Source organism: Natrix helvetica, assembly GCF_964273705.1.
Source record: "Natrix helvetica genome assembly, chromosome: 3".
NCBI classification, from domain to species: Eukaryota; Metazoa; Chordata; class Lepidosauria; order Squamata; family Natricidae; genus Natrix; species Natrix helvetica.
Genome location: NC_138549.1, coordinates 67,562,690 through 67,585,823, shown reverse-complemented (window position 1 = coordinate 67,585,823; position 23,134 = coordinate 67,562,690). Strand labels below are relative to the sequence as shown.

The window sequence follows — 23,134 nt, the reverse complement described above, 5'->3', positions numbered from 1 at the left end:
TAAAATTAAAAGCAACATTAAAATCTACCCCTAAAAAACTACCCCAGAATTAAAATAACTGCCAGGAGGATAAGAATGGGACTATAAATGGGCTAGGCCAGCTAATTGGAACAGGTGGGTCTTGAGTTTCTTACGGAAGGAGCGGAGGTCAGTAGTGGTTCTGATATCGGGGGGGAGGTCATTCCAGAGGGTTGGGCCCATCACAGAGAAGGCCCTACTCCTGGGCGCCGCCCATTGGCATTGCTTGGTGGACGGCACAGGAGTCCCTCCCTGTGAGAGTGAATTGGTCGCAGGGATGTATGGGGTAGGATGCGATCCCGCAGGTAACTAGGTCCTGTGCCATGGAGCGCTTTAAAGATGGTAATCAACACCTTGAAACGCACCCAAAAAACCACAGGTAGCCAATGCAGCTCGCGCAGGAGAGGTGTTATATGGGAGTATCTACTACTCCCCATGATAGCCCGCGCGGCCGCATTCCGGACCAGCTGTAGTCTTCGGGTGCATCTCAAGGGGAGCCCCATGTAGAGGGCATTGCAGTAGTACAGACGGGATGTCACCAGCGCATGAGTGACTGTGCGAAGGGCGTCCCGGTCCAATAGGGGGCGCAATTGACGCACCAGGCGGACCTGGTGGAACGCCCCCCTCGCCACGGCTGCCACATGGTCATCCATCGACAGCCGGGCATCTAGGAGGACGCCCAAATTGCGCGCCCGCTCCACGGGGGCCAGTTGCTCGCCCCCAATGGCCAGCGATGGAGTCCACTGGTTGAACTGGGGCACCGGTAGCCACAGCCACTCCGTCTTAGAGGGGTTGAGCCTGAGTCTGTTGTCCCCCATCCAGACCCGAACGGCTTCCAAGCACCGGGACATCATTTCAATGGCCTCGTTGGGGTGGTTTGGGGTGGAGATGTACAGCTGCGTATCATCAGCGTACAGATGGTATCCGACCCCAAAACCATGGATGATCTCACCCAGCGGCTTCATATATGTGTTGAACAGGAGGGGCAAGAGGACCGACCCCTGTGGCACCCCACAAGTGAGCGGCCTCAGGGTCGACCTCTGCTCCCCTGCCAACATGCATTGCGTCCGGTCGGAGAGGTAGGAGCAGAACCACCGCAAAACGGTGCCCCCCACCCCCTCCAGCCGGCGCAATAGGATACCATGGTCTATGGTATCAAAAGCCGCTGATAGATCTAATAGGACCAGGATAGAGGAACAACCCCTATCTCTGGCCCTCCAGAGATCATCCACCAACGCAACCAAGGCCGTCTCCGTGCTGTGACCGGGCCGGAAGCCGGACTGGCGCGGGTCTAGATAATCGATTTCCTCCAAGTGACGTGGGAACTGTTGTGCCACCACACTCTCTACAACCTTCGCTAAAAAGGGAAGGTTGGAGACGGGACGATAATTAGCTAGCTCCGTCGGGTCCAGAGAAGGATTCTTGTCTAAGGGCCTCACCACCGCCTCTTTCAAGGCGGCCGGTAAGAACCCCTCACCCAATGAAGCGTTCACTAGACCCAGGAGCCAGCCTCGTGTAACCTCCCAGGATGCCAGTACAAGCCAGGAGGGACACGGGTCCAATAAACATGTAGTGGCTCGCAGTCGCCCACGCAATCTGTCCATATCCTTGGGGGCAACAGAGTCAAACTCCTCCCAGAGTGGTCCCTCAAGACTCGCTTCTGACGTCCCCCATGGTCCACTGAAGGGGGCCCATTCACTCCGGATCTGAGCGATTTTGTCCTGCAGATATTCCCCAAACTCCTCTGCTCTACCCTGCAAGGGGGCTTCCCGCGGCCTCTGTACTAGGAGGGAGCGGGTCACCCGAAACAGAGCGGCAGGGTGGTTGTCTGCGGATGCAATAAGAGCGGCACAATGTCGACGTTTGGCCGCTCTTAATGCCACAAGGTAGGTCTGTAAATAGGCTCTTACCTGTGTTCGGTCAGATTCGGAGCGTGAGGACCTCCACCTGCTAAATTATGTTTTGTAGAATTTTCCCAGGTATTGATGTCAAGCCAATCGGTCTGTGGTTTCCTGAGTCTACTTTTTCTATTTCTTAAATATTGGAACCATGATGGTTTTTTTCCAGTCATCTGGAACTTCCACTATGTTCCAAGGAAAATTTATGAGCATGAATGTGTATTCATATTAAGGAGAATTACGTGTTATTGTATCAGTTTTAGCTTTCTAAATTTTTGCTTAGCTTTTAATAGGTAGATAGCCCAATATTATTAACACTAAGGATGGCAAAGGAAAAGTGGGAAGTTATTATCTGTCAATCAAACAATCCAAAAGGCAGAGAAAAAGGTCAGAGGAAACACTGAGAAAACAGGTAGAGTAAATCTCACTTTGTGACTTTAAAGATCCGTAGAAGTCGTAGAGCTCGCATGACACTAATCCCAAAAGAGGTCCCAGGTCTAAAGATAGCCCAAACTACTTCAAAGATGCTCCCCACTGTAACCTAAGAGAGAAAGCAAGTGCAGAAGAAGTCCTGAAATAATACAGTGGTCTCCTAATTGCAGCCCTCTGAGAATACTATATTCGACTATAATCCCAACAGTCTCTTTCAGCCAGTATAAACAATTCCCCTTCTCAAAAGTTGTTTCACACATTTGTGCTGCCTTGTGCACACAAGATCAACACATATAATTTACACTTTGCAATGAAACTAAGCAATAGCAACAATGAACCTGCTACGTATTTTATTTCATTCGGTTTAGAGCTACTTTGCGTTCTAAATTGTACAAAATCCATCACCTGAAAACAATGCAAAATACTAAATTACTGAACCCTAATACAAACATCACACTGGCTGGTTTTATGGTAATTAAGTAATCAGAGCTTTTTTCAAAGAATCCTAAAAACGGCGACTTCTTAGCAATGCGAAATAGCTTGTGTTGGAATCTTCCCCCTTACAGATTTGTAGTTCCAACTATTTTCTGAAGAGTATTCCTGGATTTTGCCCATTAAAAGTAAGGCAAGAAAGAAATGTTTAAGAAGCAATGATTCTGCTATTTTTATGTATGATCATTGCTGCAACAATTACAAGTTGTAATTGATGAGTTTGGTGATTTGAAGGGATAGCATATGTAAAGCAGGGAGCTATAATATAACTTTAACAAGAAAAGATAAAATATAAATCAATTTATAACCATTGTCAATAAGATCAGAAATCACTTCCTTATAATCCTTTCTTTTTTTTTCTTTTCTCACTATGCATTGTTTTTCTTTATCTGATCGTTTTTTTTCAGTTCCACTGGTGGAAATTACCAGTGAGCAAAATCGTTGCTTCTTTTATATCCATCCACCCATCCATCCATGATATTCCTGGCTCTATACAATAAAACTATCTCCCTCTATACTTTTACCTGTAGCAGTGATATTTTCCCAGAAATCCACTTTTGTAGGAAGAGCTTAGTAGCCAATTAAAAGATACATTTGAAGCAGTGACGTGCAGTCAGGGGAGGCAGGGGAGTCAGAGCCTCACCGCTCTCATCATAAAAATAAAAAAAAATACTCCAGGAAGCTGTGAAAGTGGCTGGGAGAGGCAAGTGGCTTGGTTTAGCCTCCTTGGACATCGCAGCAGCAGCCCCAAGTGCGCCGAACTCGCCATTTTTTGCATTGGGCGAGCCCAGGATCCTTGCAAGGGGAATGAGACCATGTGTGCAGGAGGCTCCTCAGCGCCAGCCTCAGATCAGCGCAGCCGCGGTCCCTTTCATGTTGGCTCAGGAAGGAGGGGAATGGGACCATTTGTGCAGGGGAAGGGGACCGCTGATCTGAGGCTGGCGCTGAGAAGCCTCCTGCACACGTGATCCCATTCCTCTCCTTCCTTCTCCGATCGGGCTGCACCCGTGCGATTGGAGCAACCGCATGATTTGATGACGTCACCAGCCTCACCAGCCATAAACCTCACCGCACGTCACTGGTTTGAAGAAACATCTTCCTTCTTACATACATAGACTACATAGAAGGACTACACACATAACCATCAGTTTAATCAAATTACAGTAAAACTTTCTTCTGAACCAACTTCCCTTTGCTTATCTATGGCACTACCTTCTCTGCCCTATTCATTTATAAGGGTTTAATAAGTTATTTCCTTCATTATCATTTGCCCTGCTTACCCCACAATCAAAACAGTTGAAAGAAGAATGGAAATAAAGACGTGGTCCCATTCCATACATCTTCAAGGACATCTCTAGGAGGAACAGGCCCAGAAATATAAACTCTGCATAGTCTGAAAGAAAGCCATCCAAGTGGGTTAGTTCCAGTTCTACCTTTCTGTCTCATTTATTTTTTTTAAGAAAATGTATAAAAATGAATGATATACCCTTCAAATATCAGGCTGACATTGTCAAATTTCTCTACCTGATTGGGTACCTAATCAAACAACATAGGTCAGAAAAGCTAGTTACAACTATGACTGCAGCTTATACAAATGTGGGGAATATGCTAAAAAATTCTTCTCTATCTAACTTCCAAGAATAAATTAGAAGGCACATCAGCGGATCATTGCCCAATTTCTGCTGCTGAGCTTTTGCCTGGTGGTATTCTTACAAAGTAAGTTGTGTTTTATATGATCAAACCAGATCTTTAAGAGATTTTATTTGAGTCAGCATCTCAATATTATTAAAACAGATGTCTGCAATAAAAAATAAATGGTAATGTATCCAAAGAAGTTATAAGTTAGTCTATTTCTGCTCTAACTATCCTTCAAGCATTCTTCTTTAGTTTAGTTTACTTCACTTTAGTTTACTTTAGCAAAATTGATAACAAGCATGTTACTTATTTTGCCCCTTATTTCATGTACAAGCAGTAATATGGGATGTCCAAAAATATTTTGGAAGCCTTTTCATGTAGTAAGCAAAGAACCTGCTGTAGGGAATTTAGTGGATTGGGTCAGCAGTTGTGGTGTTCAGAACTCAACAGTCAAAACATTCTTCTCAAGATTAGGCTTTTTGCAAAAGTTTATCAATAATTTCACAATTTTGTTCTTTTGACTTGCTATCGTTTCCAGGCCTGTTGTTCTTCCGGCTGTTATTTATTTGGGGTGCTTTTGTGGCCTATATCATTTTGTTTATAAGCACCCATGATGCCATTACCAAATTAAGTCTGTGACACCATCAACAAAACAATGTGGGTGGCCTATTTGATTAGTAAGATTAAAAAGGAATGAAGTCAGTGATAATCAAAACATTACTATTTCAATGTACAATTCTAAAAACTGGTCTGTTTGAAAATGTGAATGCATTCTATATGTTTTCCTAATATATGCATTTTCCTTTCACTTTCCCTAATATATTAATTCTGCACACATTAACAAATTGTGAACTTCATTACAATATTCAGGAAAATGTAGATATTTTCATATAGCTACTTTCTGGGTTGCATTTCTTTTGGGTTATGCATTGAAAAACTTCAATACCATTCTCTCCAGTAAATGCAACTGGGGATTTGCCTTAACTTAATTGTGGAGGTAAGGAGGAGATTTATCGCTGCTCTGATGAATTTCCTCATGAGAACTTTTCCTCAAAGGAATGTAATTCTGATCTAAATTTCTGTCGCAACATGCTTACACTCCACAATCACCAAAATTCCATTTGGTAGTGCTCAGTCTCTGTGTGGAGGTGAGACACTTTTACTTATGATGCAGTTGGTTCTAGGCTACTGTTTCTTGTTCTCTGCTTCAAACTGGTTGCAAGAATGTTGTATGAACAACACTGAACATCACTTACTTAGGAGGTGTGTAAGCCATCCAGGCTGTTTGTGATGGACAATAGCCACACAAGCAGTGTTGAGGGCCACTATGCCCAGGACAAGCCAATAGAACACCTGTGATTTCACCATGTGGCGAACAGATATCCGCAGGAGGCGTTCCTTGTGTCGAAAGTATGAGGCCCCATCCAATTTTGCACTTTTGATGCTGGATCGAGCAAGTGGGGTTCCTACAATGGAATGAAGAACAGAGATATGAAGTGCTGAGAGATAGTAGAATGTACTATAGACTTTAATAATTAAAATGCTTACAGTTATTCTGTCATTGTCTCTTCCATCATGAGGCCTTTTCTTACCAGTTTGAAAGGTTTTCTTCCTACTTCTATCCACAAAGCATTATAGGGAACAAAAATGGAAAAAAGAACTGGAATAGTATCTCCAGTTGACTGTATAGCAGCTGCAGTATAGCAAATATACAATTGTCCACTTTATTTTCTATAGGTCTGATCTGTTTCTTCACTTCTGTTTGAATGTGGCTGTTTCATGATTTGGGACAAATATTATATTGTAGTAGAATGAGATACCTTAACTAGCTGAAGGACATACATTGTTAGCTTCATCTTACCCACAGACGAGATATCCACACGCTCATCACTAGAATCACGATTCATGGCTTCCGTCCGGTTCCTTTTAATAGTTGCTCTCCTAAGTACTAAAAAAGGAGAAGAAAAAGCACACCGGTAAATATTACCTCTACGTTATGCAGTAACAGTGGGCAATTCCTAACTTTTACTTTATAATAACTGAGCAGAAACTGAATTATTCCTGGAAGTACAGTTATAATGAAAGCCAACAAAGGTAGGCATTTCACCGGATATATACACTATGCCTTCCCTTATGATATAATACATATCACTTAACTCCACATACTTTTGTTATTTTAGTGTATGTATTCTTTGTTATATATCTAATAAAATTAAACTTGGACATTTTGCTTTAGATATAATTTCTAAATCATTATGAGGGTTGAACTAGGAACCAGTTGTTCCCAGGGCAGAGATGAATGCTATGTAAGCATACAAGAATTGCTTACTTCCAAAACCATTAAGTGTTGTACCATGTATCCATTCATTTGGAAGGGGAGGAGGTGGAAGACATGACCCCAGGGCTGTAAAACCATTATCATTGTTCACTGAGATAACATTATCCATGTCTCAGTATAATTTCTAATCGAGCTGACCCATATCTTCTAAAATCTAGCTGAGGAGTGGAACAAAATAATGAAGTACTCAGAGATCTGTGATTTATTGCCAAGCCATAATCTGGGGAGCGTGATGATCAGGACAGGGGATATGTATATGTGTGCTTGTATATTTGTTATGGCTGACATCAACTATAGATAAACTAAAGCTGAGAGGATACTTATAATTTGGGTTTATTCTACAATTCCTCTGTATGATCTGATATCCAAAGTATTATTAATAACAATTTTCAAAGAGAAATATAGCGTAAAGATACTGAACTATATACTGAAAATGTGCAATACATTTGTTAAATTTATTGAACTTGGAGTTTTGCCAAGAAGATAGCACTTTGTTTTGTTGGGAAAAAAAACCCTGTCTACTTCATACTGAAATACTGGATTCATATGGGCTCACTTTCAGCCTTTCAATGGACTCCTTATAAAAATAATGGAAAAAGCAATTAGTAAGATCCTGTATCGACACATATTAATTCACTCTTAAAAAACAAAGTCACCATTGTATACAGTACCTATGCTTAGTTAGTTCTTTTTTAACTATTTTCTCTATGTATTTATTCAGTTTTTGTTCCTTTTCCATATTCATTTAGAAAATGAATATCTACTTCTCATTTAGCTACCATAAATGACACCAGCAACTTGGTTGCTATGCAAGGCAGTCACAAAATGAAACGACAACTGTGCTTATGATCTTAATCAATCTTTCAGCTTTACAGATTTCTGGAGGTTGCAAAAAATAAGGATTGGCCATGAAGTTACTTTTTCATCACCATCATGATGAAAACTGTGCATAGTTGCTCAATGAGGCAATTGCTAAAAATGCTCAATGAGGCAATTTAGCAAAAACTTAAAAAGGGCCACCTGTAATTATCTTGTAGAAGTACAAAAGTAGAAGTAACCATTTTTCTTTCTTCTTTTTAAATGGATATTAGATTATCAAAACTTAAAATTAGACCATTTGTTGACACTTCAATATTAGATGCAATAGAGATGGGGTTAACATCTAATATGGAAACCCTATGCTACCCTTGGTTGTTAATAGGTTGAATTTACCCCAAAAATCTGTATCTGGGATGTTTGAGTATGCCAGCACCTGGATCACTTGACATACCTGCCATGTGATGCCTTCCTGCTGCTAGGCTTTTTTATTTCTCTTACCTGATCAAATAGCATAATTGGGGAACAATCACAAACATGTAGGAGACACATATTCATGACCTGCAACTTCTCCATTGCAAATTCCGTTCTTTCTCCACTTTTGGCAGCCTCCATAAATAGACTGAAAGGTAGCAAAACATGGATGTGTGGCATGCAGGCAGTTTCACCCCATCTTCTACTGACAAACATGCATGGGCTGTGCATAAGGAGTTAACTGATATATGACTGTGTCAGCAAGTGTACTGTGAATCATTTAGAGAGAAGAGAATAGTTTATTTTTGAGAGAGAAGGAGCCTTACCTTCTAAGGCTGATGTGCCAGAATTTTTGTTCTCTTCAGCCAGCATTACTTCCTCTATAGAAAGATTTATAATTGGTTTAGTTACCCACTTGCCTAGTTTTCTTGAACTTTACTGAAGCAAACACTTCTCAGTTCTCATATCCATAGAAATAAGGGAAAGAGGATTAATAAAAAGGGGGAGGTAAGAAAATAAAGCAGCACAAAATAAGCTTAAAATGAAATTATTCCAATGGAACATAGTAACATATTTAAACATCTAAGGTTCCCAGGAAAGCTTTAAAGAATCAAAAATTTAGTCTCTTTCAAAGGGTTTCTAAGCAGTGGTTAGAGTGCAGTACTGCAGGCTATTTCTGCTGCCTGCCGGCTGCCTGCAATTTGACAGATCAAATCTCAACAGGTTGACTCAGCCTTCCATCCTTCTGAGGTGGGTAAAATGAGGACCCAGATCTTTGGGGGTAACATGCTGACTTTGTAAATCTCTTAGAGAGGGCTGTAAAAACACTGTGAAGCAGTATATAAATCTAAGCAGGGGTGAAATTCAGCAGGTTCTGACAGGTTCTGGAGAACCAGTAGCGAAAATTTTGAGTAGTTCGGAGAACCAGCAAATACCACCCCTGGCTGGTCCCAGAGTGGGGTGGGAATGGAGATTTTGCAATATCCTTCCCCCAGGAGTGGGGAGGGAATGGAGATTTTGCAGTATCCTTCCCTGCCACGCCCACCAAGCCATGCCCCCAGAACCGGTAGTAAAATAAATTGAATTTCATCACTGCGTCTACTGCTATCTTAGGCTGAAGCATCACAATCAAGGAAGAAGAAAGCATCATGTATTCTGCTTAGCGCTATACCTTTTTGCCTTGAGTTCTAACTTCAGAAACTTTAAAGTGGCTTCCAAAAGAAAATATAAATAATAGTTTCATTGGTAATAAGAGCAGGAAAATATTGGAGGCACAAAATAAAATTAGAGTACAAAAAGAATGTCATTCTATAGCATAACCCTATGCAAGATTTCTGAAAACACAAACTTTGGGGGACTTGGTAAGGAAAACAACCTGGTTCAAAATGGATCATAGTTTTAAAAAGTAGCAGTTACTAATATACATAAAGCATGATTCTGATTTCAATAGGTGACATTTCAAATTATGTTTTGGCCCAGTTTGGTCTAATGGTTAATGAGATGTTTCAGTCTAGTTTGTAGTAGTGGTTAAAGTCCCAGACTATAAACTAGAAGTCTGTGAATTCTAGTCTCGCCTCTCAATTCTAGTCACTCTCTCTCAGCCAGCAACATCACACTTGGGTAACAAGCTAAGTTGATCAATTCCTGTTGCAACCAATGGATCAATTGATAAAAAAGTGATCTCTGCACTCGTAAAAAGAAGAAGAGAAATATATGTGAACAATCTATCTTTTTCAGGCATAGAAAGAGGAATGGGACATGATAACAAACTCGTAACATTTTCTCTTTCCCTGTCTGCTTAAAATTATATTATGTCAGCTCTTTTTTCCGTGCTGAACAAAGCATAAGAATGCTATTCATTGGAAGGGATTGCTCTACTCACTTTTCTTTGTTTGCTTGTGTCAGGGATGGGGGACAGATTAGCCAGTTTTGGAATAAGTTAACCCCTTCGTCCCTGAACAATAATAGTATGATTTATAACTGTGAGATCAAAGTAAAGAAAACCTTTATGAAACCAACTTGTGTGGAAGTAAATCAATGAGTCAGTGGATAAAAAGATGTAATGTCAAATATCTTTGCTCAGTTCAAAACATGTCTCTCATAAGAAATGTCCATTAAATGGGCTAATTGGTGTTTGACAGAAAACAATTCCCGGCTATTTTGACAATATTAGATTTGATTACGGCTTTCTATTTTACAACTAAACATCTTTAGAAATATAAACATTAAAATGACCATTGGCTTACCTGAAGGGTCATTCTCGTTGCACTGCAGGAGTGTCCAAGCAAGGGTTAAATTATATTCCACTGCCCAAGGACTGGATTGAAAATCTTTGTCCACGCCCTCTGGCTCCTTCCATCCTCAGTTTTTCAATGAAGGCATGGTCCATCTGAGATGGATGTCCGCCTGGCAATAGATCCTCACACGGAAAAGCAGGACATCCTGGAAATAAAACCCCAGGGTGGGGTTGGACACTCCTGCAGTGTACCCAGAATGACCCTTCAGATAAGCCAATGGTCATTCTCTGGTGCACTGCTTGGAGTGTCCAAGCAAGGGACATGCCCAAGCAAAATGTCACTAGGGCAGGTGCCTCCAATGAAGTCCACAATCCACGTTAAGATTCGGCAGAAACCACGCTCTGCAAAACACGTCTTCCGAAGGCAGCATCCGCAGAGGCGTATTTGTTCAGCTTGTAGTGCCTGACAAATTAGGATGGTGTCGCCCAGGTCATGGCTTTGCAGTTCTCCTCAATCGAGGCCTGGGTCACCCAGGCCATGGTAGTTGCTGCGCTTCAGGTTGAGTGCGCTGTCAGTCTGGGGGGCGCAGACCTATCCTGGTGCTCGTAGACCAGGGAAATACAAGCCTTGAGCCAATGGCCAATGGTGGAAAATGATACCTTTCGGTCCATGGTCGCCAGTTGAAATGATACAAATAAAGCCTCTGAGCATCGGAAGGAGGATGTATGCTTGATGTATCTCTTCAATGCTCTCCGCACATCAAGGGTATGCCAATGGCATTCTCTAGGGTGTGAGGGTCTGTGGCAAAGGTTTGGGAGAACGACCTCCTGGACCCTGTGAAAGTAGGAATTGATCTTTGGGATAAACAACGGGTCTGGTCAGAGAATGACCCTGTCACTATGGATGAGGCACAAATGCTCCCTGACTGACAGAGCCGCCGATGTAATGGCGAAGAGGAAGGCCTTTTTGAAGGAAAGGGGCCTGATGGAAGAAGATCGGTGAGGTTCAAAGGGTGGCTCTGAGAGAGCCATGAGTACAACAGCGAGGTCCCAGGATGGGTATTGATGGATCACCTTGGCCGCAGATTCGAAGGAAGGCCCGTATGCTGGGGTGACGGCTGAGCGATTGGGAAGAGTCTACAGATATTACAGTGGCCAGTGCAGCAACTTGGCACTGTAAGGTGTTCAGCGCTAGTCGAATCCATCTTGGAGGAAGTCCAGTATTTGAGGGAGAGATGCAGAAAGGTGATGTGAGCCGAACCAGGTTGAGAATGCAGACCATGTGTCCCCATAGATTCTGGTAGTGAAATGGATGGTATGAATGACCTGCCCCGAGAATTTGGCTTGAGCTAGGAGATCCCCCTCAAGTGCCAGGCAGTCAGATTGAGCCACTGAGGCACTGGATGTTGTATGACTCCTGGCTAAGGGAGAACAATTCCTGCGGAATTCTCTAAGGCTGGCTGACCGAGAGGTTGACGAGGTTGGCAAACCAAGTTCTTTGTGGCCAGTAAGGAGCCACCAGCAGCACTTCCGCTTGTTCCAGCAGAATCTTCCTGATGACTCGAGGAAGGAGAGGTAATGGCAGGAAGTTGTAAAGCAGGCCCATGGCCAAGGACAGTTGAGCACATCTACGCATCTAAAAGGTTGATTAGTGGGGTGCCGAACTTGAGACACAGACAACAGAACAGGTTCAGATGGAGATGCCACTCCTACTGATCCAGAGTGGCCCTGTTTAACCAATCCGCCTGAACGTTGTTTATCCCCGATATATATTCCACTCTTATGGAACTCACATGACGCTCTGCCCACCATCCGAGCGCATCCGCTTCCGTCATCAGCTCACTGGATCTGGTGCCGCCTTGCCTAGGGAATGATTGCCAGACAGGAAATCATCTTGCCCAGCAATTGGGACAGCAGGACCACAGGTACGTGGGAGACCGTTGAACCTGCTGTACCAGCTCTTGGAGGCTGTGAATCCGATCCGGAGACAGGGACACAAGGCATGATGATGTGTTGATCACCGCTCCCAGATGTAACACTCTTCTTGTGGTTGATGGAAAAACCGTGGTACTGCAGGGAGTCCATGGTGATTTGGACTCATAGTGCTGTGCGGTAAGACTCGTGGCAGCGGACTGTGTGTATACATCAACAGAGAATGGTGTAAAAACTCTGTCCTTGTTTCCACCTACTGCTCACCGCTTGTGGAGTTTATGGTTGTGAGATGTGGACCTTTTTATTTAGCCAGGGAATTCACCACTACTATTATACTCAGCGTGTATATTCCACCTAGCGCTAATGCTAAGGAAGCACTCTGTATACTTCACCGGACCATCAACGAACTGCAGAATACACACCCTGACGGATTGTTTATTGTTGCCGGAGATTTCAATCATGCAAATCTCAGGACTGTGCTCCCTAAATTTCATCAAGATGTAGACTTTGCAACCAGAGAGGAAACCTGCTGGATGTTGTTTATACAAACATCTTGGGTGCATATTGGGTGACGCCCCACCCCCACCTTGGCTACTCAGACCACATCTCTGTTATGCTAATTCCAGCATACAGACCACTCATCAGGCGTTCAAGAACAGTTCGGAAGCAGGTGAGGACCTGGCCAGCAGGACCCATCTCTGCTCTTCAGGACTGCTTTGAATGCACTAACTGGGACATGTTCAGAGAGTCTGTAACCAACGGTGACTCCATTGACTTGAAGGAGTACACATCGTCAGTGACTGGCTATATCAGAAAGTGCATTGATGATGTCACAGTCTCCAAGGAAATTATCTCATACCCCAACCAGAAGCCATGAATAACTGGAGAGGTGCGTGCTCTACTGAAAACCCAAGATTCTGTATTCAGGGCAGGTGATAAAGCAGTCCTAAGAAAAGTGAGAGTTAATCTGTCCCAGGCCATCAGAGAAGCAAAGCATGCACATGCCCAGAGCATCCACCAACACTTCACGAACAGCGGCGACACATGGCGTATGTGGCAGGGCATCCAAGCCATCACTAATTACAGAACATCACCACCTGCCTGTGAGAGTGATGGCTCACTTCAAGATGTGTTAAACAGCTTCTACACCGATTTCGAAGCACTGAATAACATGGCAGTGAGGAAGACCACACTTCCTTCCAATGACCAAATATTTTGTCTCTCCACTACTGATGTGAGGAAAGCTCTAAGCAGAGTCAACCCATGGAAAGCTGTGGGACTAGGCAATATTCCTGGCAGAGTGCCCAGAGGATGTGCAGACCAACTGGCAAATGTTTTCACTGACAACTTCAACATCTCACTGAGTATCATTGTTGTCCCAAAGTGTTTCAAGACAACGACCATCACCCCCGTGCCGAAGAAACCATAAGTGTCCTGCCTCAATGACTACCGTCCCGTTGCACTTACTCCCATCATCATGAAGTGCTTCGAGAGGCTCGCCATGAGGCTCATAAAGACCCTCCTGCCCGTAACATTGGATCCACTGCAGTTTGCATACCGCTCGAAATGCTCCACCGACAACGCCATCTCTACTATACTCCATCTAGCCCTCACTCACCTAGAAAACAAAGACTCATACATACGAATGCTGTTCATAGACTTTTGTTCAGCATTCAACACTATCATTCCCCAGCATCTGATGGGGAAGTTCACCCTGTTGGGCCTGAACACCTCCCACTGTAACTGGATCCTGGACTTTTTGACTGGAAGACCTCAGACAGTCCGGATTGTGAACAACACTTCTAACACCATCATACTGAGCACTGGAGCCCCTCAGGGCTGTGTGCTCAGTCCCCTACTGTTCACCTTGCTGACGCATGACTGTGTAGCAATGCACAGTTCGAATCATACCATAAAGTTTGCTGATGACACAACCGTGGTAGGTCTTATCAGCAAGAAGAACGAGACAGCATACAGAGAGGAGGTGGAGAAGTCAACGAACTGGTGTGAAGCCAACAACCAGTCTCTGAATGTAAACAAAACAAAAGAGATTGTTGTTGACTTCAAGAGGACACAACACAACCGCTCCCCACTGAAGATCAATGGCTCCTCCATGGAGAGCATAGAGAGCACCAAATTCCTTGGTGTTCACCTGGCGGAGAATCTCACCTGGTCCCTCAACCCCAGTTCCATAACAAGGAAGGCCCAGCAGCGTCTTTACTTTCTTAAGAAACTGAGGAAGGCACAGCTTCCACCACACATCCTCACAACCTGGGGACCATCGAGAGCACCATGAGCAGCTGCATCACCACCTGGTTTGGGAATTGCACCGTGTTGGATCGCAAGACCCTACAGTGAATAGTGAGGACAGCAGAGAAGATCATCGGGGTTGTTCTTCCCTCTGGCATGGATATATACACTACATGCTGCATTCATGAAGTCAGAAACATTGTGGCTGACCACACACATCCCTCATACATGGTCTTTACTCTCCTGCCATCTGAAAAAAGGTACAGTAGCATTCGGGCCCGCACAAAAAGACTGTGCAACAGTTTCTTTCCATAAGCCATTAGACTCCACAACACTCTCTATGTTTTTAGATTTAGAGCTATATGTAGTTCTGTGTGCTGCTCTTTTTCTTTTTATCTATGTTGTCTGATGTAGTACCTTGATCCTGGGGAAACATTGTTTCATTTCACTATGTACTGTACCATATATTGTTGAAATGACAATAAAACCTACTTGATACTTGAGAAGAGGTCCCTGGTCCCCCACCGGGCGGGTCCCTGCCCTGGAAGTAGAACGTGAGGCTGGCCTACAGGACACAGAAGGAGGGGGAGGAGGAGAATCCTCTTCCTCCACTACCTCACAGTCAAACAGATCTGCACCCCCACCAATAGAAGGGGAAGGGGACCTGGACCCTCCATACGATTGGTCTGAGGAAAACTCCTATGGGTCTCCTGAAGATGGGGGAGGGGCTGGTTGGGAAAGGACCTGAGCCACCATGATGGTTTGCCTTTGCGCCTTTTCAAATTGCCTTTCTAGGGCTTTTTGGTGCCTGGCATCCACCTTATCCTGTCCTGCAGACTCCTTCTTGGAGTAAGGGCGTCTGCCAATCCCCCTTATAGCTTCCTGGCCGCCCTGCCTGCCCTTCTGCTATAGAGCCTATCCACCCCAGTGGAGGGCCCTTGCTCAAGAGCTTCGGTAATGGAATCGATGTCCATGCTGCCCAAGAGACTGACAGCTGAGAGTGAGGAACTGTAGACCTCGGTGGGAGGAGGAATGAATTCCAGCACACGCACTACCTCACTCGGGCTGAGGTGCTGTGGTCAGGGAGAGGGGCAGGACTCCTCAATGGGACCGGTGTAACTTGCTACTGGAAGGGGGATAGGCTTGTAGAGGACAGCAGCCACCAAGGCCTCTGAACGTCCAAACACTTGCCCAAAGCTTGCTGCAGGAGAGTCAAGTGGCTCCACTGGGTCCTGAAGCTCCAGCAGCAATGAGCGGCAATTTGGTTTTTTCAGTGGGAAAAAAACCCTCTCAAAATGGCCACCGCCACCTCTCAAGATGGCCGCACCCAGCAAGAACACGTGGCACAGCTCCGGCTGATGGATGGCTACTCCTGCTCGATCTCTTAGCCATGCGGCCACCAAAATCATCCGACTTGCCTCCCGAATGCCGGACGGCCCGCCGAAGCTTCGGACAGTCTCGCCGGTGAAGAGCAGCTGGACGGCGAAGTTGTGCCTGTGGAGGTGACCAGCCGCCTAGGAGGCTGAGAAGCACATCACTCCATCTGGAGCGAAAATCAGCTCCTCAGAGCAAGGCAATCAAGACAGCGAGGTAAGGAAGGCTAACTAACTAAATAAAGGTAAAACAACAAAAAAACTATGCTAAGGGAACTTGTACTTGCAATTCGTTCAGCTAAGGCTGTAAATACGTCTGATGGGCTTTGGACTGAATTGCAAAAATTGAGGATGGAAGGAACCAGAGGGCGTGGCCAAAGATTTTCAATCCAGTCCTTGGGCAATGGGACAGAATTTAACCCTTGCTTGGACACTCCAGGCAGTGCACCAGAGAATAGCAGCATCTTTCTCTAAAATATAATTTTGGATCATAATGAGGATGGTGCAGTTTGTCCACAAATAGGCCTCCATCAATATTAAATGTACTAAAATGAACACTTTGAATTGTGCTTGGAAAACAACCAGCAACTAATATAGATATTTCAACATGGCAGTGATGGAGCTATCCTGAGATATGCCATTCCCTACCTGTTCAACCAATTTCAGGGCCAGCTGTAATGTAGAAACTATCTTCAACAGCTGCTCTGCAAAGAAAATACAATCTAACTTTGTGTAATTACTACTAGTGTCACTCTCTTCCAGGTAAGATAATAAAGCCCCTTTTGTCAGGCTGTATTGATTTGTAACTCATTACACTATGAACTCTATACACTATTAAATTTCATCTGAAATTGAAGTTCAAAATTATGTTAAAGCATATCCACTTTATACTTGCTGACTTTGCTATTGAAATTTCCAGGATTGTAGCAAGTTTTGCACTATTGCAATTGTTATTACAAGACATTGAGTTTGATTCATGCTGATTAAGGCACCAAATCTTCCTGTGGATAAATGTGTATTAGTTTGGTTTAGTGGTTAAGACAATAGCCTAGAAATGGGGAGACTGTGAGTTCTAGTCCCACTTTAAGCATGAAAGCTGGTCGGGTGACTTTGAACCAATCACTCTTAGCCCAACCCACTGTACAGGATTAAGATTATGGAGAAAATAGGAGGAAAGAGTATGTTTGCTGCCCTGAATTGTTTATATATATATAAAATAAAACTGGGATATGAATAAATAAATACATTTCCATCTGTCTTTATTTCTATTTTTAATTAATTGATTTTTAAAGGTGTTATTACTAATATCCTTCTGTACTCTGTTTCTTTTTGGGTGTTTTGGGAAGATGAGTGTTCCTATATATTAATGAAATTAAAGTTAAGTCAGATAAATTGACTGAATAATCCAGCAGCCATGGCGTATTCAGGTAGAGACCCAGATTACAAACTTCATTTTGCATAGGAAATGCAGTCTTATTGAGAACAAGCAGATATTCTAAATCCTAAAGTCACATCTTTGGATTTAGCCATTATATCTTTTCCAAATTCAGTTTCAAATTGTATTCATCCATCCATCCATCCATCCATTTATTCATTTATTTCCTGGATTTATATGGGTGCCCATCTTATATATGTGATTCTGGGTGGCTAATTCAATAAAAACATCAATGCAATAAACAATGGAATTAAATAAAATACATAAAACATAAAATGGTTACCAAGAATAAACCCATCAACCCACAAATGCATTCAAACTACAAGCTCATCCCTTTCCTGAGAGAAAAGCCAGACCAGGGCTTAAGGACTTTATGAAAGGCCAGAAGGGGGTGAGGCCAGGGGTGGGTTCCTGCCAGTTCTAACCTCTTCATAGAATCTACAAATCTACAGTGCCGTTTAGAACCGGTTCCAGCTCCCTCCCCTCGCCCGTCCGCACATCATCAAGATGAAGAACGAGAGGAGGAATTCTGGGAGTTGAAGTCCACAAGTCTTAAAGCTGTCAAGTTTGAATACCCCTGGGGCTTTTTTTCTAAAGGGTTAGGGGTGCAAGGGTCTTGTAACTTGACAGCTTTAAGACTTGCGTGCTTCAACGCCAGAGTTTCTGAGCCAACATTTTGGCTGCTAAGCAAGAGCGTTGTTAAGTGAGTTTCACCACATTTTACAAGTTGGCCATTCCCACCCAGTCACATGGCTGGCAAGCCACTCCCACCCATCACATGACCAGCAAGCCACTCCCACAAAGCAGGCCACACCTACAGAAGAGGTTTAAGAAATTTTTGAAACCCACCACTGTTTGGGAATAATCAATTCTTGGTGGGAGTGGTGTTCAAGAAGGTAGATACTGAAAATGCATTGTTTGCCTGGTCCTGACTAATGATATTCTAATAATCAGTTCCTGAAGCATGCCCTTTCTGCGAGACCTGATGGGATGGGGTAGAGACAATCTCTTATAACCTGAAGATATGCAGAAATTTTGAGGTGTCCAATCCTGAAGCCATTGTCATCCCTGAAGCAAACTTGGCTGGGACCAATTTGGAGGCTTCAGGGTTGCCACAATATGAAGATAGGATAGGGAGGGGGAACATAGTTAGATACAGGTTTTGTAGCCAAAACAAAATAGTTTCCTGTGGGAACCAAGGACATTCCAACATGTGGCTGCAGTGAGAAGGAGTCCGGTTACCAGGCGACCAAGCAGCATCTTGATTGGACAATGTGATCGATTGTTTGGGGAAAGGGGAAACTTTCACTTTTTAATCAGGTGAAAACCACGGGAATTTTCAGAGTCGGTTTTCACCAATTTGTACCAATATGATATCTCCAATAAAATTGTTCTTTGATGAAACTGCTTGCCTTGGAGTTCTGCTTTCTATGGAGTTATTACTTGGAACCCTGACACCCACAAGAAAGGAGAAGAACTGCTCACTTTCATCAGCGTATGTGCCAATCCTGCATGAGTTTCTCCAAAGACATGTATGATTCTTCCAAGCAACTTTACATAAATGTTAAATAGCATCAAATATGGAACAGGAATTCCCTATTTTGATGAGGTAACAGTGGGCTCACCAGAACCAATGACTCCAACCCCCAGTTCCCTTAAGTACGAAAAGGTTCTGACAGATCCAGACATATCAGTGCATCTTTCTTAATTGCTTTTTCCTAATACAAATTGTTCATTGGGAAGACTATTTAATTAGGAAAGAATATCTCTCTGTGAAATCTAGGTCTGCCTCTAAAATTAAAAAGGATAAAGATAACCCAACTGTATCTGGATATAATGCATATATAAAATTAAATTAGTGGATGCGACTTCAGATTAGCAGTATTTTGTTTATCTTGAAAAGTACTTTTCCCATTTTTTTAAAATGGGAAATTCAGACTGGCTGCCACAATTAGAAATGTCTATCTTCTTTTCAATTATCCAGAAAAAAGAGTTGAATTATTACAAACAAAAATCATAGATAAAAGTTGTAAAAGGCATGTGATGTGGCTGTTGGAATTAAGGGATTAACAGCATTAATCTATGCATGAATAGAAATAGAATAGAATAGAATAACAGAGTTGGAAGGGACCTTGGAGGTCTTCTAGTCCAACCCCCTGCCTAGGCAGGAAACCCTATATCATTTCAGACAAATGGCTATCCAACATCTTCTTAAAGACTTCCAGTGTTGGGGCATTCACAACTTCTGGAGGCAAGCTGTTCCACTGATTAATTGTTCTAACTGTCAGGAAGTTTCTCCTCAGTTCTAAGTTGCTTCTCTCCTTGATTAGTTTCCACCCATTGCTTCTTGTTCTACCCTCAGGTGCCTTGGAGAATACTTTGAAAGTTCTTCTTTGTGGCAACCCCTGAGATATTGGAACACTGCTATCATGTCACCCCCATTCCTTCTTTTTATCAGACTAGACATACCCAGTTCCAGCAATCATTCTTTATATGCTTTAGTCTCCAGTCCCCTAATCATCTTTGTTGCTCTCCTCTGCACTCTTTCTAGAGTCTCCACATCTTTTCTACATTGTGGCAACCAAACAGTAATTACAAGCAAAAATAATTCAGAGAAATCATCAGCAAAATTATTTGAATACACTCTAGATGCTCTTTTAAAGTAAAAAGATCTCTCCTTGAACTAATGTATTAATTTCACTTATTTTTCATGAAACAACTTTCTCCCCAGCTCTCTTATGACAGCACAACAATGTTATATGAAATTATTCATGTATATTGTTGTGTAGGAACAAGGAATACATTCTACTGGGATTTATAAGAGCACCGTGATGGTCCTATGTAGATTCCTAACCCATTTAAGCTATAATAAAAAAGCTTTTTTAAAAACGGTATGCCATATTTTAGCATTTAAAAAAAAACAAAAACCTCACCAGATGCTCACACCTACACAAGAGGTGTGCTGCAGAACACTTCATTTACAATTACGATGATAACAATCCAGAACAATAAATCTTTATGAAAAGGAACTTTTAAAAAAGAAAGCATACTTTTAGAAACAAGTAATGTTCAGTGGTTCTCTAGAACAGCTCCCCTGATTTAATTGGCTTTGGAATTGCCTCAGCACAACTTGTATTACCTGCTTTGTCTATCCAGGCCCGGTAGCCATTCAGCTCCCGTTCAATCTGCTGTTGTCTCCTCAGTTTCATGAAAGCCCGGCGATTTTCCACTCTCTCTCTTTCTTTGGCAAATTCTCTGTAAAAAGGAAAGGCCAAGGACCAGTTAGTTTGGACTGTATTCTGACATAGTCAGGTCAGGAAGGAAAATATCTGTTTTAAGTGCCTAACAGAACGGAGGATTTTCACCAGCTAATTTTGTCACCTTTTTAAGATAAGTTTGATTTGAGCTGCACTAGAAATTTGCAGAGCTATTCAGAAACCAAAAGATTAGAACTTTGTCTATATGTTTCACATTTCACAAAGCATTAGCAGCCAATCCATGTCAATCCTTCCAGCTAATACAGAGAGAAAAATGGCAGACGATCAGAGCTTTCTTGCTACCCTTTCAAGCTGGCCAATAGTTGTATGCCTTTTCTTTCCCTGATTCCACTGGGTCCTTGCAAGAAATGATAGATAGATGATAGATAGATAGATAGATAGATAGATAGATAGATAGATGATAGATAGATAGATAGATAGATAGATAGATAGATAGATAGATGATAGATAGATAGATAGATAGATAGATAGATAGATAGATAGATAGATAGATAGATGATAGATAGATAGATGATAGATGATAGATAGATAGATAGATAGATAGATAGATAGATAGATAGATAAGATATGGATGGACGGATGGACGGATGGACGGATGGATACAGTAGATAGATAGTATGCATCATCTCCCATCTATTTGCATGCATCTGTGCATATTTGTCTATTTTTCTAAATTCCAGAGATAATTTGAGGGGGAAACAGCAAATAGGTGTCAATTGTTAAAAAACATCAGACATGTATGTTGAAAACTCATTTCTACCAAATCTAGAACATGTAATCCAGGAAAGATGAGAATTTTAAAGTGTTTTTAATATCATCCTTTTAAATCATCCCCAGTCTTTGTTGACTGTAGTGTTCCTAATACAACTTTATAGATTATGCAATTGGGAGAATGGTAGCTTTCTTTCCTTTTACCTTTGTAAGAGAAAAGTAGATGATTTTGTATGGCATGCTTGAAAGCAGAAAAACATGGCTTATGATCCAGGGGATTTGGCAGATAAAAGTGGACCCTGTACATAATTCAGAAAAGAAGGCTATTGCTTTCCCACTGCTCAAAACAGCATCTCTCCAATAGACACTTGTGATTCTACACATTCCTTATGCATTAACTTTCATAAACAAATCATTCTCTGCCTCTCCTACATCTGAAATGTTGTTGATAGGCTGGGGGCGTGGATGCATTATTCAAAAGAAATATACATTGCCACAGCTTTGCTACATAATCTTAGGCTTTGCTGAAGGTGTGAAACGGTAGGGTGAAGAAAAGATCGAAGAAAATGCAGGAACACTAGCAAGGTCCCTCTAGTAACACTCTAATCTCCTGGGTAAACACAATCATTGCATGAATTAAACTTTATGGAGTCCACTCAATGCTGTGGAATTTTTCCTCATTACATCTCCTAAAGCTAACATTCCAACATAGAAACAATCAGAAGTACGAAATAAAACACTGTTGACACAAATACAAATAGAATATTGTGGATCATAATCTCTTGTTGTACAGCTCTAGTACTACTGAGATAGGTTTCAATAAAAGTTAGAATTTGTATAAATCCCCTTCTGTAGAAGGATAGTACTGCCAATGCCCACAGCCACAGCTCCAGTTTAAAGGTATGTCAACTTGCAAGGTGTGAATTTGATCAGACTATTGGATAGGAGACCATTACAAACCTAAAACAGGTAGTCCTTGACCATTTTTTTTAGTGATGGTTTGAAGTTACAACAGTGCTGAAAAAAATGATTTATGACCAGTCCTCCCATTTACAACTATTGAAACATCTCTGCAGTCATGTGACTATGATTTGGGTACTTGGTAACTGTCATGCATTTATGACAGTATCCCACAGTTCATCTAATCACCTTTTGTGATCTTCCTAGCCATTTCCAACAAGCAAAATTAGAAACTGGTAGGAAAGGACGTAAGTGGCAGTCCTATGATGTCTCGCTTAACTATCATGGTGATTTTCTTAATGACTATGGGGAAAAAGTCATAAAATCAGGAATACTGACTTGATGCCTCATTTAACGGCTACATCATTTAATAAGAAATTTTCCATCCCTGCTGTAGTAAGTCGAGGACTACCTGTAATATGCCATGATATCTGTGCTAGGATCTATGAAAATTAGAGTTCCTCTGGCAGGAACAAGTTTGAGTTTATATAATAAAAATCCTGTAACAAAGATGTTTTATTAAACAAATAAATAAATAAAATAAGGATAGGTACAGGTTGCAATATGTCAAGAAACATGCCATTATATCACAGACACTGTTCTGCTATTCCCTCCCAAATAAACCAGGATAATTTTGACCACCCATCTATCTACACAAATCGACACACTACTAGAAATATATCCACCACTAAACGATGTGGGATAGATATGATAAACTGATTGAAAAACGGCAAGTTTGGTTTTCATGCTTACATTTGCTTTGGCCTCTACTATTGGACTTTCATTATGTTTTATAATAATTGTATATTACTGATGTTGTATAAAATTTATAACCTTCCTTGAGAAGGCTTTTTGT

General features: G+C 42.2%; 1 protein-coding gene across 1 annotated transcript in view; it reads right to left on the bottom strand.

Annotated features, from left to right (window-relative positions):
• CACNA1E (calcium voltage-gated channel subunit alpha1 E) overlaps positions 1–23,134 on the bottom strand; it is a 363,346-nt gene that overhangs the window by 131,857 nt on the left and 208,355 nt on the right. Inside the window, exons 9-14 of the mRNA XM_081946599.1 lie at positions 20,469–20,584; positions 8,430–8,483; positions 6,337–6,423; positions 5,732–5,941; positions 4,121–4,233; positions 2,345–2,457 (exon numbers count right to left, since the gene is read on the bottom strand). Coding sequence (XP_081802725.1) covers positions 2,345–2,457; positions 4,121–4,233; positions 5,732–5,941; positions 6,337–6,423; positions 8,430–8,483; positions 20,469–20,584 — 693 coding nt within the window. The remainder of the gene's footprint in view (positions 1–2,344; positions 2,458–4,120; positions 4,234–5,731; positions 5,942–6,336; positions 6,424–8,429; positions 8,484–20,468; positions 20,585–23,134) is intronic.